Consider the following 14,282-nt stretch of genomic DNA (forward strand, 5'->3'; position numbering starts at 1 on the left):
AATGGTCAAAAACTTCCACAGGTTATTTTTAAGTGCCATGTCTCATCTTTACATCCATCTGATATTCATACTCTCCAGCTCTCTCCAAACTCTTGAACACTCCGGGCCCTGGTACCATCTGGTTTCATCCGGTCATTGTGTCTGTCACCATCAAAGTTCCCACACAGACCCCCCACCTTCCTTTTATATATGCGTGGTAGAATGATCCCTACAGAAACAACACCAACAACACAATGTTACTTAATTCAGCGTATAACTCTCCCCCAGACAAATTAACTTAATTATTCACATGGGCTGGTATGATACATTGTGATAAAAGACTTGTTTAATGAGGTGAGGATTAGTTACCTGCTCTGCTGTGTCCGTCAAACTCCACTGAGAGGCCAAAGTCGGTCTTCAGGTAGATGCGAGAGGAACGCTCCCAGATGTTTAGACCAGCAGTCGGTGAGGCGGGAGTATTAGTTCTCCTTCCATCCACCTGGAGGGAGACCGAGAGGAGGATGTGTTAATCTAGTATTCATTCTTCTATGATTATGCATGTTGTGTGCATTTCTTTACTTTTAGTTAAATGTCTCCACAGCTATGAGATTAATTGCCATTATATCTGGTAGAGACATTTATATATCTGCCAGGAGGAATTAGAATAGCTTTGGTCATCACTTTTCAACATACCCCTCTCATTGGGTAAAACAATGTAATCGGTTAATTCTGACCAAATACCTGCAAAACTAATGGCATTTTAATCAGCCTCAGCTGTTTTTTGTGTGATAAGATGGGGAACATAGTTAACATTATACCTTCTCTTTATCAGCATGTGGGCAATATTGTTGTGAGCATGTTAGCATGCTGACGTTAGCATTTAGCTCAAAGGTCCATTGTAAGTACAACCTCACAAGGCCACAAGCATGGCTGTAGACTCTCGGTCTAGCTTGACTATTTTATTTAAAATTCTGTGTGTTCGAGTGGTAATTAAAACATTTTCACTTTTTTACAAGTAACTGTGACCTTGGTCAGTTTTGTATTATGGATTTTGGCTTCTTTGAACAAATAATTCATGATTGTATGAAACATTTAGAAAAAATAAGCTATAGCAATTTCACAAATGTGTTACTGCTTTAATATATGCCTAAGCTTTGGTACCAGTGTTGTTCTTTCGATATTACACACAATATACTGTGTACAGGGCTTCTTAAAATGACATGGCTTAGACTGCTTAGAGGATCTTAGAGGATACACACATAATAATGTCTGACTGCTTTTTTTAAATATATTTTCTTTCTCTTTCTCTTGCTTCCGCTCTCATACACACGTGTAAAGTGCCAATAGGAAAATAACATACTGTAGAACAGAGCATAATTTGACACAGATCATTTGCCTCACTGCTGTGGTAACACCTCACAGAGAAAAATACAGTATAAAGGAACACTGGTTATTTCCCTCAGCGCTTTCCCAAATGTCTGTGGGTGGGAAAAATATGATGACATTATCCCATGAACAAAATACTGTGTCTGCTGAAAAGGAGCCACATGAAAATGAGATGGAAGCAGTGTGTTGTTGTGTGTGCCCTTGATACTCACGACCAGCCTCCGGTTCTTTTTGAACTCCACAGTGTGATCATACACTATGATTTTAAGCTCTTGTAATCTGTGGGGTTTCTTAAACACTTGTAATCTGGGATATTCCTCCTGCTCTTCAATGTCATCATGTTTGTTGTCATCTTCATCTTCTTCATTATAGTCTTCATCATCATCATCTTCATCCCTGACTCTGCGACTGTGGTCTTCTTCACTGCTACTGTCACCATCTTCTTCACTGCTACTGTCACCATCTTTGCCATTATTTATGGTATTGATGGCCTCGATGTAAACACGTGGATAGTTATTTGGCAAGTTGTTGGTCCGGACCAGCACATATGACCACTCACCCTTAAAGCCATGCTTCATTTTATCAAAGGTTCGGTACTCAGGGTCTCCATTGATTGTGCACTCACTGAAGCCTGTGGAGCAACACGTGTAGAGCAATTTATAAATGAGTGAACAAGATCTAACAAGGTTTAGATGCATCACAGATTTAAATGTTGACATTTACAGCACCTGTAGACTGGCAGTAATAATCGCCCTCTGCATTTTGAAGGCAGACAGCATTTCCATCACACTGATCTTTATCCTGGCATTTAATCTTCCCCAGGCCATAGTCGTTGTCACATTTACATTTCTGACTGCAGTGATTGGTGTACCACACTTCATTAAACTGACAAAAAAAATACAGAGTCATCATACTGCTAGGACATCAATGTCCACATGCACCATTTTTGCAATAATGTTCTGGGGTCTCATTTATAAAGGTGGCGTATGCACAAAACGGGGCCCAAAATGTGCGTACACCACTTCCCATGCAAAGGTTGTGATTTATAAAACTATGTGAACTACAAACTTGACGGGAGAATGTGCGGTCCTCCACGCAAACTCTAACCCATGCGTACGCACGTAATTTCACTCCATCCCAATCATCCATATTATCATGAAGATTATATCGAGCAGTGCTGTTTGCGCTTGTACTGAGTGATAATTGTTCCGTAAACACCTTTTAAAATCCAACTCAAATCTTAGATCAAAATTTTTTTTTCTTCTTTTTTTGGAGCCATTTTTAGGCCTTTTTTGACAGGACAGCTGAAGACATTAACAGCAGAGAGAGAGGGGGGGATGACATGCAGCAAAGGGCCACAGGTTGGAGTCGGTTGGAGTATTTTTTTTTTTGGCGTACGTACACTTTTAGTAAGAATCCTACGCACAGTTTATAAATGAGACCCCTGGTCTGTGGTCTTTCAGAAAGTAGACCAAAGTATTTCACGCTGTATATGACTTGTGTCATTGATGAAGAGTTTTTTTGTCACTCACATTATGTTTATTGCCGTTCCTGTCCATACATCCACATTGTTGGATAGGCACACAAACCCTCCATTTCCGCACAAAGCCTTCATTACATACACACCCCTGCACACAACCATTATCGTCACTGCAGTGGGGTGGACCATTCAGGTAAGTACAGGTTGGGCTGCAGGCAGGGATACAAGCAGTGTAATGACTGTTCTCTGGGCAAGGGTGTGCTGAAAAGACAAGAGTGGTAGAAACAGAGTTAGTCATAAACCGATCTTATCTTACAGGTGAGTTTTGCCACTGATGCCTAACATGTGAGGTGTAAACTATTCATTATGGGAAACCCAGTCCATGTTTATTTTTTATATAGAGAAATGCTAACTTTTAACAGGTGCAGTTGTTTGTGGTCTAGCTGTTGTTGTAGATTGTGGTGTACCTGTAGTTGTAGGCTGAGGTCTACTTGTTGTCGAATGTAGTTTATTGGTTGTTGTGGGTTGTGGTCCCCATGTTGTTGCAGGCTGTGGTGTGGCTGTTGTGGGTTGGGGTTTAACAGTGGTTGGAGGTTGTGGTGTAGCTGTTGTCGGCGGTTGTGGTTGAGCTGTGGTTGAAGGTTGTGGTCTTGCTGTTGTTTGTGGCTGTGGTTGACTGACAGTTGGAGATTCTGGTGTAGTTGTTGGTGCTTGTGATCCAGCTGTAGGTTCATGACCTTCTGTTGTTTGGGGTTGGGGTCTAGCTGTGGTTTGGGGTTCATTAGTTGATGTAGCTGGTTGCTCTGGTCTTGCTGTTGTTTGAGGTTTTTCTGTAATTTCAGGTTCTGGTTGCTCTGAAGTTTCAACTCCTGGGTGCTCTGTTGTGGGTGGGTGGGGTCTAGCCGTAGTTTGGGGTCCAGTTGTGGTTGTTGTTATTGGTGTTGATGTTATTGGTAGCTGTGGGCTTGTTGTTGGGACATCAGGATTTGAAGTTTTTGGGGTTACAGTTGTTGCTGGCTTTATAGGGGCTTGTGTATCACAATCAGTTGTGGCTGCTGCTGTTGTTGTGGTGGCCGTTGTTGTAAAAATAGTTGTTGATGGTGGCTGGGGTTTTGATGAAGTAGATGTTTGTGGTTGTGTAGTAGTTGAGCTGTTCGCTGGAGGAAGCTCTGGATCTGCTGTTGCAACTGGATTGAAGGTTGTGGGAGCAGGGGTTGTTGGTCTAGTTTGGTCTGTAAATACATTTCACATTCAAGTTAGTCTCAGTTTCAGTTATGGTGTGTGTGAATTAAATTGAATGTCAGTAGGAGGACAGGATTACCTGTGCAGTGCCCATGATAAAGTGATACATCATCTATGGCAACATCAGACTGATCGTTGGAACCTCTTAGCCCCTCAAATATGATCTAAAATGAAGTGCCCCAGTTAAGCATAGTAATCCTGTTATAGTATGCACATTCATTAAGTCCAATTGCCCTCATTTATTATGGCAGGTAATACGCTATGAGTGTTTTGCTCTGCAAGCTTCTAACATTATACAGGTTAGGAGAATAAACATCTCACCTGGAAAGCTCCAGTTGTTGTGATGTCCACCTCAGCCAGGTGCCACATATTTCCTTGGTCATTTCGCTTCCACCAAACAGCGTCAGCCTTTCTATCCTGAAACAAGTAGACATGGAGGCCCATTGTATCTGCTGAGCCATACATATGGTACCAGAACTGCAGACACTGTGGACCAGATTCAGAACACTCGGAGCTGATGAGACGAGCCGTGTCTCCATGTGACGCACTGTTGGCTTCGATGTAAAGATAGTGGCCATCTGGTTAAGGACATAAGAGTTAGGTAAGTTGAAGCACACAATATAACATTTTCTTGAATATTGTATACTAAGAAAACTTCTTTAAGTTCAAGACATGTCTTTATTCATAAGCAGCAGCTCTACTGGCACTGCCTCAGGATGCTAAAGGAAAGATATCTTTTCTTGATGAAATACTATACATCAGGAACTCTTAACCAGACAGTGTATTTTGGTAAGACAAGGAAGTACTACTTTAACAATCAACAATGAATTATTTTTCATAGTTGGAAGTGTGATTGTGGCAGATGTCAAACTGGCAAAGAGTGTGCAGTGTACTGTTGTATATTAGTCTGACTATCACCAGACCAAGCTCAATCTTTTAAGATAGAACATAGGTCTGGGGAGTCTGCTCTGTATTTTCTACTGCATAAGAGGCGTGATCAACGGGCATAATTCAAATGACTCTGTACGCAATTGGATAGTCCTTCAACCAATCAGACCAACGATCCTGGTGACGTACTTTGCAGAGCCAAAGCCGGTCGGTAGTAAGGCAAACACATCCTTCTTTTGTAGGAATTGTTCCAGGGCAAGTTTCTGTTCCGTTTTCAGAGAAAACTTGCCTTTGAAATGTTTTAAAACAGCAGCGACAGCGGCACTTCGGTGGCCGCCATGTTGAATGTAAACAAAAAACTGCTTGCTGTCTCTATCGTCATCGTGTTAAACCCGCCAATAGCGCGCCAGGTGGATAAGCCAGTTTGTGATTGGTCCCCGCAAATTTGTAACGGAAGCAGGATAGAAAAATGTACCAACAGGTTTCCAGCCTGAGCTGCAGGGCGAAATCAAATCGCTGGCAGATCGGGCTGGGTTTACCCAGTCTAGTTGTATATTACTGTTTCTGTCACAATTCATAATATTACATAGATACATAGTATATTACCCCCAGTGTGGTCAGCAGAGGGCCCAGTCATCAGGGTTGAGGTGGAACCACTTTGCCATGTCCAGTCAAAAGCATCTGTGATCATCTGATTCCAGCTACAAAGGTTGCTGTTGAAGCTACAGTCTATATTGCAGACTAAAAAATTTAATTGCAAAAAATAAAATGTAGACAATCTGTAACTTCAGGTACAATTCGAAACTGCATATTCACTATACATACATGTTAATTTGTAACCACATTTCAGCTTTCTGATGCAGAAGCAAGTGACCCATAAAATATAGCTTCCTGTGCACTTACCTGGGTGTGAGGGGAAGACCTCCGCAGTTGTGAAAGAAAGTTCAGTTCCAATAACCAGGTCAGGGAAGCTACCTGAAGGAAGTGATTTTATTTAAACCATGAGATATCTGATATGGTCATAATTTGAGACATTCATTTATTTTCACCATTAGATTACATATATTTTTCAATCAAATTTAGAATATTTTGTTCTCCTTTAGTTAGAGTCACCTAAACATGAGCCAAAGTTCATGGAAATGTCATCAATGGCCACATCTGATTGAGCATCTGAGCCTCGAATTCCCTCCACTATGATCTGAAAGAGGTAATTGCAAAATATGTTTCACTATATAGAATAAGATAATCTTTTAGGCCCATGTATTGTATGTATATGGTGACTTACTTGGAATGGACCAGACACTCTGATGTCAACATTTCCTAGATGCCATGCTGGTCCTTGGTTGTTCATCATGGACCAAAGCTTGACAGATTTATTGTCTTTGGTCAGGTAGATATTAAGGGCCATGGCTGTGGCTGAACCATACATATGGTACCAGAAGTGCAGGCAAAGTGGGCCATTATAATGGCATGTTGAGCTCCACAGACGAGCTGAATCTCCATGGGTTACACTATTTCCCTCAATATACATGTAGAAACCAGCTAGAGAAACGTTAAAAGTAGCACAATAAGCATGAATAATGAATTACCAATGCAGCAACACAATAGATGTGATAGTTTGGCCCGATTATGGGTTTTACCTCCTGTGGTGTGATCTTGGTTTGGGCCAGTTAGGCTTGATGGGGTGGGTCCTGAATGTCTTGTCCAATCAAAACTGTCCTGTATGAGCTGTTCCCACCCACACAGATTTTTTTCGAAGTCACAGTTTATGGGACAGACTATGAAAAACCATATAAACACAATGCAAATGATAAGTATTATGAGCTAATTCAACCCAGTCTCATGGAAGTTCGTGAAATGGTCACGTGTTCACGTGTTTTTTTCGTGGTGGCCAGCACGAAAATGTAAAGTAATGTGTTTCAATGGGAAGCATATTTCGTGATCACAGCACGAATACGGTAGGGAGTATTATGAAACGCCGAGGTTGGTCGGGGTGGTGGATGGGTCAAACAATACAGGACTTTCACCCGGGAGACCGGGGATTGCGTCCCGCGTGTTGCGTTTTGTTTCCCCATTTTTTTCCTAATCACAACCTTCCTGTTATTGTCGCGCGTCTGCCTCCTGGCATGTGAGACGTCCTTTCCCTGTTGTTTTTTTCCGAAACCCAACCTCTGAATAGATGGTTACCATTTTGTGCTGGCCAACACGAAAAAAAATTAGATAAACGTGTTGTTGTACACGAATCAATAGATTAAAAATAACGTGACAATTACACGGACTGCCGCGAGACCGTGTTGGCTAATTACAGTATGTGTAGGAATTTTACAGTACGGAAAATATAATTTTAAAACAATATTAAATAACCACAAAAAGTATTATTTCATCCAGATGTCGATAATTTCACCAGGGTCATTCAAATGTATTCAATACATTTATACATTAAACTTCTGTACAGCTTTTAAAAGCAAGCATAGTCAAATGTTATTTGGTTTTGTTGAAATGGTTTTTAAAATACTAATTATAAATTGGATATTATGCCACTGATTATCCAAACCAGTAACAAATTAACCTTCCCAACCCTGAATGCTCTTACGAGTCTGATCTGGTGTTGGAGAGGTAGGAGTTGGAGATGCCGTTGCAGTGGTTGTGGGGTCAGCTGAAATGGGGACAACAACAAAACAAAAAGCCAAACAAACAAACAAACAAAAACAAAAAAAAGGAAATTAGTTTACTATCTTAGCCTTTTTGGCGCCCTAGGAAATATTTTGCATTAAGCAAGCCCCTCCACAATCTTAACCAGCTATTTTTTCCAACTTTGCTTATATCAATGACAAAACAAAGAAAAAAGGACTGACTCAGGCAGGGCTCTAGGCAGTTGGCTAGTTTGCTCATGCAATGGGCCAGCCCTGTGCCATAATCGAAACACAATAAAAAAGCAGAAGCAGAGTGTTTTGAAAATATTAATGGGAAAAATAATTAATAAGTAAAGGCTGTTTTATGCTTCTGCGTCTACGCCGGACCCTACGCCGTAGCCTGACATGCACCTCTCGAAAAATGTAACTACACATCGCAGCAACGCACGTCGCTCAGCCGTGGCTGGGTAGCATTGCATTTCCCCTGACTGGTTTCCTGGTTCTCCTTCTCCATAAACAACATGAAAACAAGAAGAGGGTTAACTTTTCCTGCTGAAGATTTCCCATCGTGGTCAGAAAACACAGGGGAGACACTTTGTTTCTCTCACTATGACTCTAGAGTCGGTACTCGCTCCGAAGCTAATCGTCATCACTCTCTCACTTCTCCCTCGCTCTAACACACTCCCCACACACACACACACAAACACACACACACACACACACACGCACACACACACACACACACACACACATGCCAGCTCGACGCACACACCACAAGTATATATATAATATATACAAGCACAAGTATAAACATCAGGCCACTTACGTAGGCTACGGCGAAAGCTCTGCGTGGAGCCTCCACAGAACCATAAAACGGGCTTAAGAAATACAAGACATGTAACAGAATGTCTTTATCATATATTTAGTGCTAATAGATCGCCACAATTTATTGTTAAAAAAGTCTTTATATTTAGTCACAACCAGATATCATTACACATACTCACAGAGTATTCACACTACCATCATCACACACTCACCACAGGCTGTGTCTGTCTGCCATTGGGACAGCTCCACTCCTTTAACCTGGCATGCTGCTACATAGGACTCAAGAGATTCACATAGGGTGTGTTGGTCACCATTGGTGGCACAGTAGTCATACACACAACTATTGAGGTAGATGCTTGGGTGAATGGGTTCATGGCAGGGCTTGAAGACGTCCCATAGTAGGGTCTCACACTCTTTGTAGGCCACATTCTCCTCATCATAATCACAACGTCTGGGATTATTTGGATGGGAAATACACCTGGAGGACAAAGTTTAGACAAGTGAATAACGTTCTAGACATTAAGCTTTATTGTGCTAAATCAAAATAAGGTTAGGTTAATGAGATGTATTAATGGTTGTGTATTAAATGTATGTATTAATACTTAAAAATATAAAAAAAGTGGCAAAAAATAACTTTTCTTTTCACCTGCAGTTAAAATGTTTTCTTTTCTTCCTTTTGGATGCATTACAATGTTATAACATTCGTTTACGTTGTACTAACATTTTGTGCAGATACATTTTTATGGAAAAATGGCTTACTCATTATTGCCTGGAACCTTCCAGCTATTACCAAACTCAAATGGCCCAGTAGCGTTTTGGCCTCCTGGTGCTATGAAGTCATCGTCCTGCCGTTCAGAGTACGTGCCACAGAGTCCACACAGTTCATACTTGTAGAGCTCATCCACCTTCAGGAAGAGTCTGTTCTGCCCATCTATCATCATTCTGAGGCCAAAGGTTGTTTCCAAGATAATATAATTTTTCTTCAGGTAGACCCATACTGAGCCGTATTTACCATTGGTGGAATAGGGCAGTGAGACACGGCTGTTATTCACCTAAACAGAGGACAATCCATTATTTTGAGTTTATGTAGAATGTCTTACATAAAACATAGCACTTATGTCTTTTTAGTGCAACCGATTAGCTACCAACTAGCTTTTCACTGCAAAGTGAACTGGGTCAGCTATTAGTTTTTGTTTTCTTGTAAGCCTCAGATGAGAAATGCAGTACTTCCTCCAATAACCTGACACAGAGTAATACCTGATCCCATAAACATAGGTGTGCTGGTAGTAAAGTCATTAACGACAGTCATTAATAAATTACAGTAGATAATACAGGACAATGACACTCCAAATCCAGTAAATGGGCCACTTGTAGGTCACGAGACACATTTGCAGAGACTGAAACACATTTGCGCAACAGCCTCTTTCATATGTACATGCTATAAAAGAGTTTGTTTGGCAAGGAGTTTTCATGCTTACATAGACCTCTCCGCTCTGATTCAGGGTGAGGTATAGATCATCGACCTGAAGAGCCACAGCTTCCAGCTTGGATCTGGTGAAGTTCTGAAGAGGAGGATGCATGTTGTGTCCAATCACAGAGAACTGGACTGAGCTTTCTCCTCCGCACGTGGTAGTCAGCGTATAACTGCAGCCACCTTGAAAGTCATATGCCATCCCGTCAAAGGTGATATAGTGTGGATCACCATACACGCTGCAGGTGGCGGGTTTGAAAGGGAAGCAGCCTTTGACCCCATCCTTGACCTTACAAACCTCATTGACTGTGCATTGCATTGTGGTGCACTCCAGGCCATTGTTACCAATGCACTGACACTGCTGCTCACACTCTCCCTTTGAGAATGTTGCTCCTTTCTGCAGGCAAAAGGGAGTTGTGTAAATACATTCCAGCACTGTGGAAGTGAAAAGTTGAATATAAAATTGTTCCCTGTTCATCTACAGTGGGGTAAAAAAAAGTATTTAGTCAGCCACCAATTGTGCAAGTTCTCCCACTTAAAAAGATGAGAGAGGCCTGTCTCATTTTGTCTCTCATAGTTGAAGTGTACCTATGATGAAAATTACAGGTATCTCTCATCTTTTTAATTGGGAAAACTTGCACAATTGGTGGCTGACTAAATACTTTTTTGCCCCACTGTACATGTACCTCACTTCAGAGATATTCACAAGTCATTTTTTGGAAGTCCAAGTCTTTGAGAGACAAGTTCAAGTCAAGTCTCAAGTCTTTTGCCACGAGTCTAAGTCAAGTCTCAAGTCTCTGGCCATCTGATCTGTCCCTAACACTGTATTGTTAAATCTTGTGAATTCAAAGCATGTCCTGTAGCTACCATCCATACAGTACAGTATCAAAATCAGTTGTAGGATAACTTTATGGGGTCTACTTTACACATCCCTCTAGCCCTCGGACCTGGTGAAATATTAACCCAAGTCTGTCACATCATATGGATACAACTATAAAGATACAATTTGCCTGTTCCTAGCATTAGCACAACACTTTGCGATGGTTAGCTTGTTACCTGTGACGATATATGCTAAATGTAACGTCTCTTTCACTCAAAAAGTGTCCGAGTCTCAGACTCGAGTCCCCATCTCTGCCTCACTTACCTCATAGTGTTTGCCATTATGCCAGCACCCACAGTCCTCTGCTGGGACACACTTCCCCCCACTGAGTTGAAAGCCAGAGTCACACTCGCATCTTTCCTCACAGCTTCCACAGGAGCCAACTGTATCCAGACTGGAGCACACTTTGGGACAGCTATCAGCACATGAGTTATAGTGGCTGTTCTCACCACACTGAAGGGCTGAGAGCGGTGCAAGAGAGGGAGAGGAAAGAAGAGAGGGCATGAACTTAACTGTAATTGTATTATTATAGTCAATATTTGCAACCATGTCCCATATTTAAATAACGGGGTAGAGAAATGAAAACAGAAAGCAATTAATCAACATACGGCAGAATGTAGAGTTCCTCCACATGGGTACGCCGACTCCAGCCTCCTGGCAGATGTCAGCGTACACCTGTAAGGTCTTACAAAGCACCGCTGGGTCACCATGAGTAGAGCACATGTCGACCACACAGTCCCTGAAGTAGCTCTCTGCCTCAAGAACTGATAGGCAGTCAACAAAGGGCCCCGTGCTAGAGAGGAGGCCTCCACAGTACAGCTCACTAGCATACTCAGCCTCCTCCAGTGGGTCACATTGATGAGGTACTAGAATGGTTTTACAGGAGGAGTTGGTTTCCCCAGTCTGCCAGCTCTCAGCCAAGGCTGTAGCATCTTGGGCATTTGTTCCATCAGGCTTTATGAAGTCATCTCCATTGAGGTAGTTGAAGTTTCCACACAAGCCACAGACTTTATCAGAGTAAATGGATGGCAGGGTGACATGGACAGCACCAGCGTTGTCATATGAGACAGAAAGACCAAAACTGGTTTCCAGTTCAACAGCAGCTGGGTTGCTCTTCATGTTGATAGTGCCACTTCTGAGGCTCAGTGGAAGCTTCTTCCAGACCCCATTAACCTGAGGAAGGGTATAAGTTTTAGATTTCCTTATCGGCTGTATCTGAGAGTTTGCATAATATTTTTTTGGCGTTCTTGAGGTATTTGTTTTGGAATTGATAAGGCAGATAAATCTAGGACATTGTGCCACTAAACTTTGCACTTAACGATAAAATCGGTTTATTAGTAGAATTAGCTGCAGATATGCTCTATTTAGTACATTACTTAGTTCAACAATCATTATAGCATAACGTCAAGGTCTCACAAAACTGAATTTGTACAGGCAGTACTTTAGAAAATTAAAAATACTCATATTGTCCTCAAATGTGTGACGTCACACAGATTAACAGCTTAACTGAGTAGACTGTAAATAAAATATTAGAATAAAATGAGTTATTGACCACATTGTTCTAATTTCTAAAACAGAAGCTATATAACATTAAGTAAGTCTTATTTGGATGTTTAGACTCAGAAATACATTTGTAAACATCAGAGGAAACTGGTCTTCCTTTGTAAGGCAGCATGACATTTTAGCTTTTGGGGAGATTTGTTCATATATTGGCAGATGCTACAAACATCAGCAATCGATGTGCCTTCCTAAATTTCTATCCTCTTTAAGGTGACTCACCACAACCCGATGTGTTTGCCTTTTCAGCATGGACACCCTAAACTTTCCCATGTTCACAATGACCTTCTGAACAGTTGGCAGAGAGGAGTTCCCGTTCTGCTTATTGACCACTTCCACACTGAACATGGGCAGGGTCTCAGAGGGTGAGCAGGTCTTAGCCAGCATGTAGGTGCAAGGATCCATGAAGCGGAACAGCACCCCATCAAAAGTTCTGCATTCTGTGTGACGGTGTATAGTGCACGTCCCAGTGGTGGAAATCCCACTAGAGCTTCCTATTTGAGGACCACATATTTGGCCCTTAGGGCACTGAAAGGGAGAGCAGGCGAGCTGACCACCAGAACAGAGGCAGCGGGTGGACTCATCTGTCCAGAACTCTGTGTTCATTTCACACTGGGGTCCTGTGTGGGATGTGACCGAGTAAACAATCACTTTATAATCACAACACCATCTGGCTAGGATTAACTCACCCCTTTAATACTGTTTACTAATTATTAGTAATGTTACAATGTATGTCACAATTAGGGTAATGTAAAGTAATTTGTATTTAGTATAAATTAAATAGATAGGTAATACTTTGTAAATGGTTAATACTTCTTTTGCAAAACATCTAGTTACATTATTTGGATGGCTATTATAAAGTTGCAACTAATGATTATAACAATTAGGGAATAATTAATAAGTGGTTTATAAAGCAAGCATCTAACAACATTAATTCGGCCCCATTACATATTTTGTTGGTGATCTATAAAAGGGATGATTATTGATTATTTTTGCACTGATAAATGCTGTCTAAAGCATATTTATAGATGCTTTACAGAATATAATCACCATTAACAAGTTATTATAGTCATCTGTTGCAACTTTGTAACAGCCACCCAAATAATGTATTGACGGTTTACAAACAATTTCTTAAAGATTTACAAATCATTTGGTAATCATTACCACATACTTGAAGGTGCTGTAGGTAGGATTGGGAAGATCCAGGACTTAGCCAAAAAATGTGAACATCGACAACTTCTCAGTCCCTCCCCCCTTTCTGCTAAAGCCCAAAATGGTCTCCTAAGCCCCTCCCCCCACAAGGGAGAATGAATGCATGTGCATGAGCAGTGATTGACACGCAGTTAGACACCCCCCCTGGCCCTGATTGGTGCATCTGAACAGGGAGCTGTGGATTTTTGCAAATGGCTGTAGGTGGTGCCAGAGGAGCCAGATTTTTTTTTTAATTACCTGCTTCATGTAGTTCTACTGGAACATAGGGTCAGTTTCAGCAAATATGACAGAAAGTTAGTTTTGTAAGTCTTACCTACTGCACCTTTTAATATATCAAATGTTATGTTGTATGCAACACAATGTTAAATAACATAAATTATAACATCATCAATAATTATTAAACATTATTAATAATCATTTTATTGTTAACACTAACATAACTTAAGTTTAAATACCGTAACTATCAATTTACCATTTATTAGTGATGGTTATTATAAAGTGTTACCCTTTTTATTGAAGGAACCAAATGTAGGCTTTAATATAGTAAATATAAGAGTATAAAAGAATATTTACCACATGAGCCTCTTCTTACACCTATCCGATTAAATATGAACTGCCCTCCCTCCATGGACACTGCTTCGACAACAACCTGATGTAAACGCACATCATTTATTTAAATATAAACAATATGATATTTTGATTCCCCAATACAGTTTAATTATTGGTATG

At 41.0% G+C, this 14,282-nt stretch overlaps 1 protein-coding gene across 1 annotated transcript; it reads right to left on the reverse strand.

Annotated features, from left to right (window-relative positions):
* Window positions 1-65: 65 nt before the first annotated feature.
* LOC144526682 (zonadhesin) lies at window positions 66-12,947 on the reverse strand. The gene is made up of 22 exons (XM_078264296.1): window positions 12,564-12,947; window positions 11,393-11,957; window positions 11,049-11,245; window positions 9,918-10,301; window positions 9,193-9,485; window positions 8,646-8,911; window positions 7,569-7,631; window positions 6,616-6,753; window positions 6,261-6,517; window positions 6,089-6,173; window positions 5,879-5,950; window positions 5,570-5,716; window positions 4,409-4,665; window positions 4,167-4,251; window positions 3,886-4,077; window positions 3,412-3,639; window positions 2,898-3,100; window positions 2,094-2,250; window positions 1,767-1,996; window positions 1,578-1,685; window positions 349-478; window positions 66-208 (listed from the first exon to the last, which is right to left on the reverse strand). The coding sequence occupies exons 1-22, from the start codon at window positions 12,945-12,947 to the stop codon at window positions 66-68; spliced, it is 4,584 nt and encodes a 1,527-aa protein (XP_078120422.1).
* Window positions 12,948-14,282: the final 1,335 nt, after the last annotated feature.

Source organism: Sander vitreus, chromosome 12 (genome assembly GCF_031162955.1).
Source record: "Sander vitreus isolate 19-12246 chromosome 12, sanVit1, whole genome shotgun sequence".
Classification (NCBI taxonomy): Eukaryota; Metazoa; Chordata; class Actinopteri; order Perciformes; family Percidae; genus Sander; species Sander vitreus.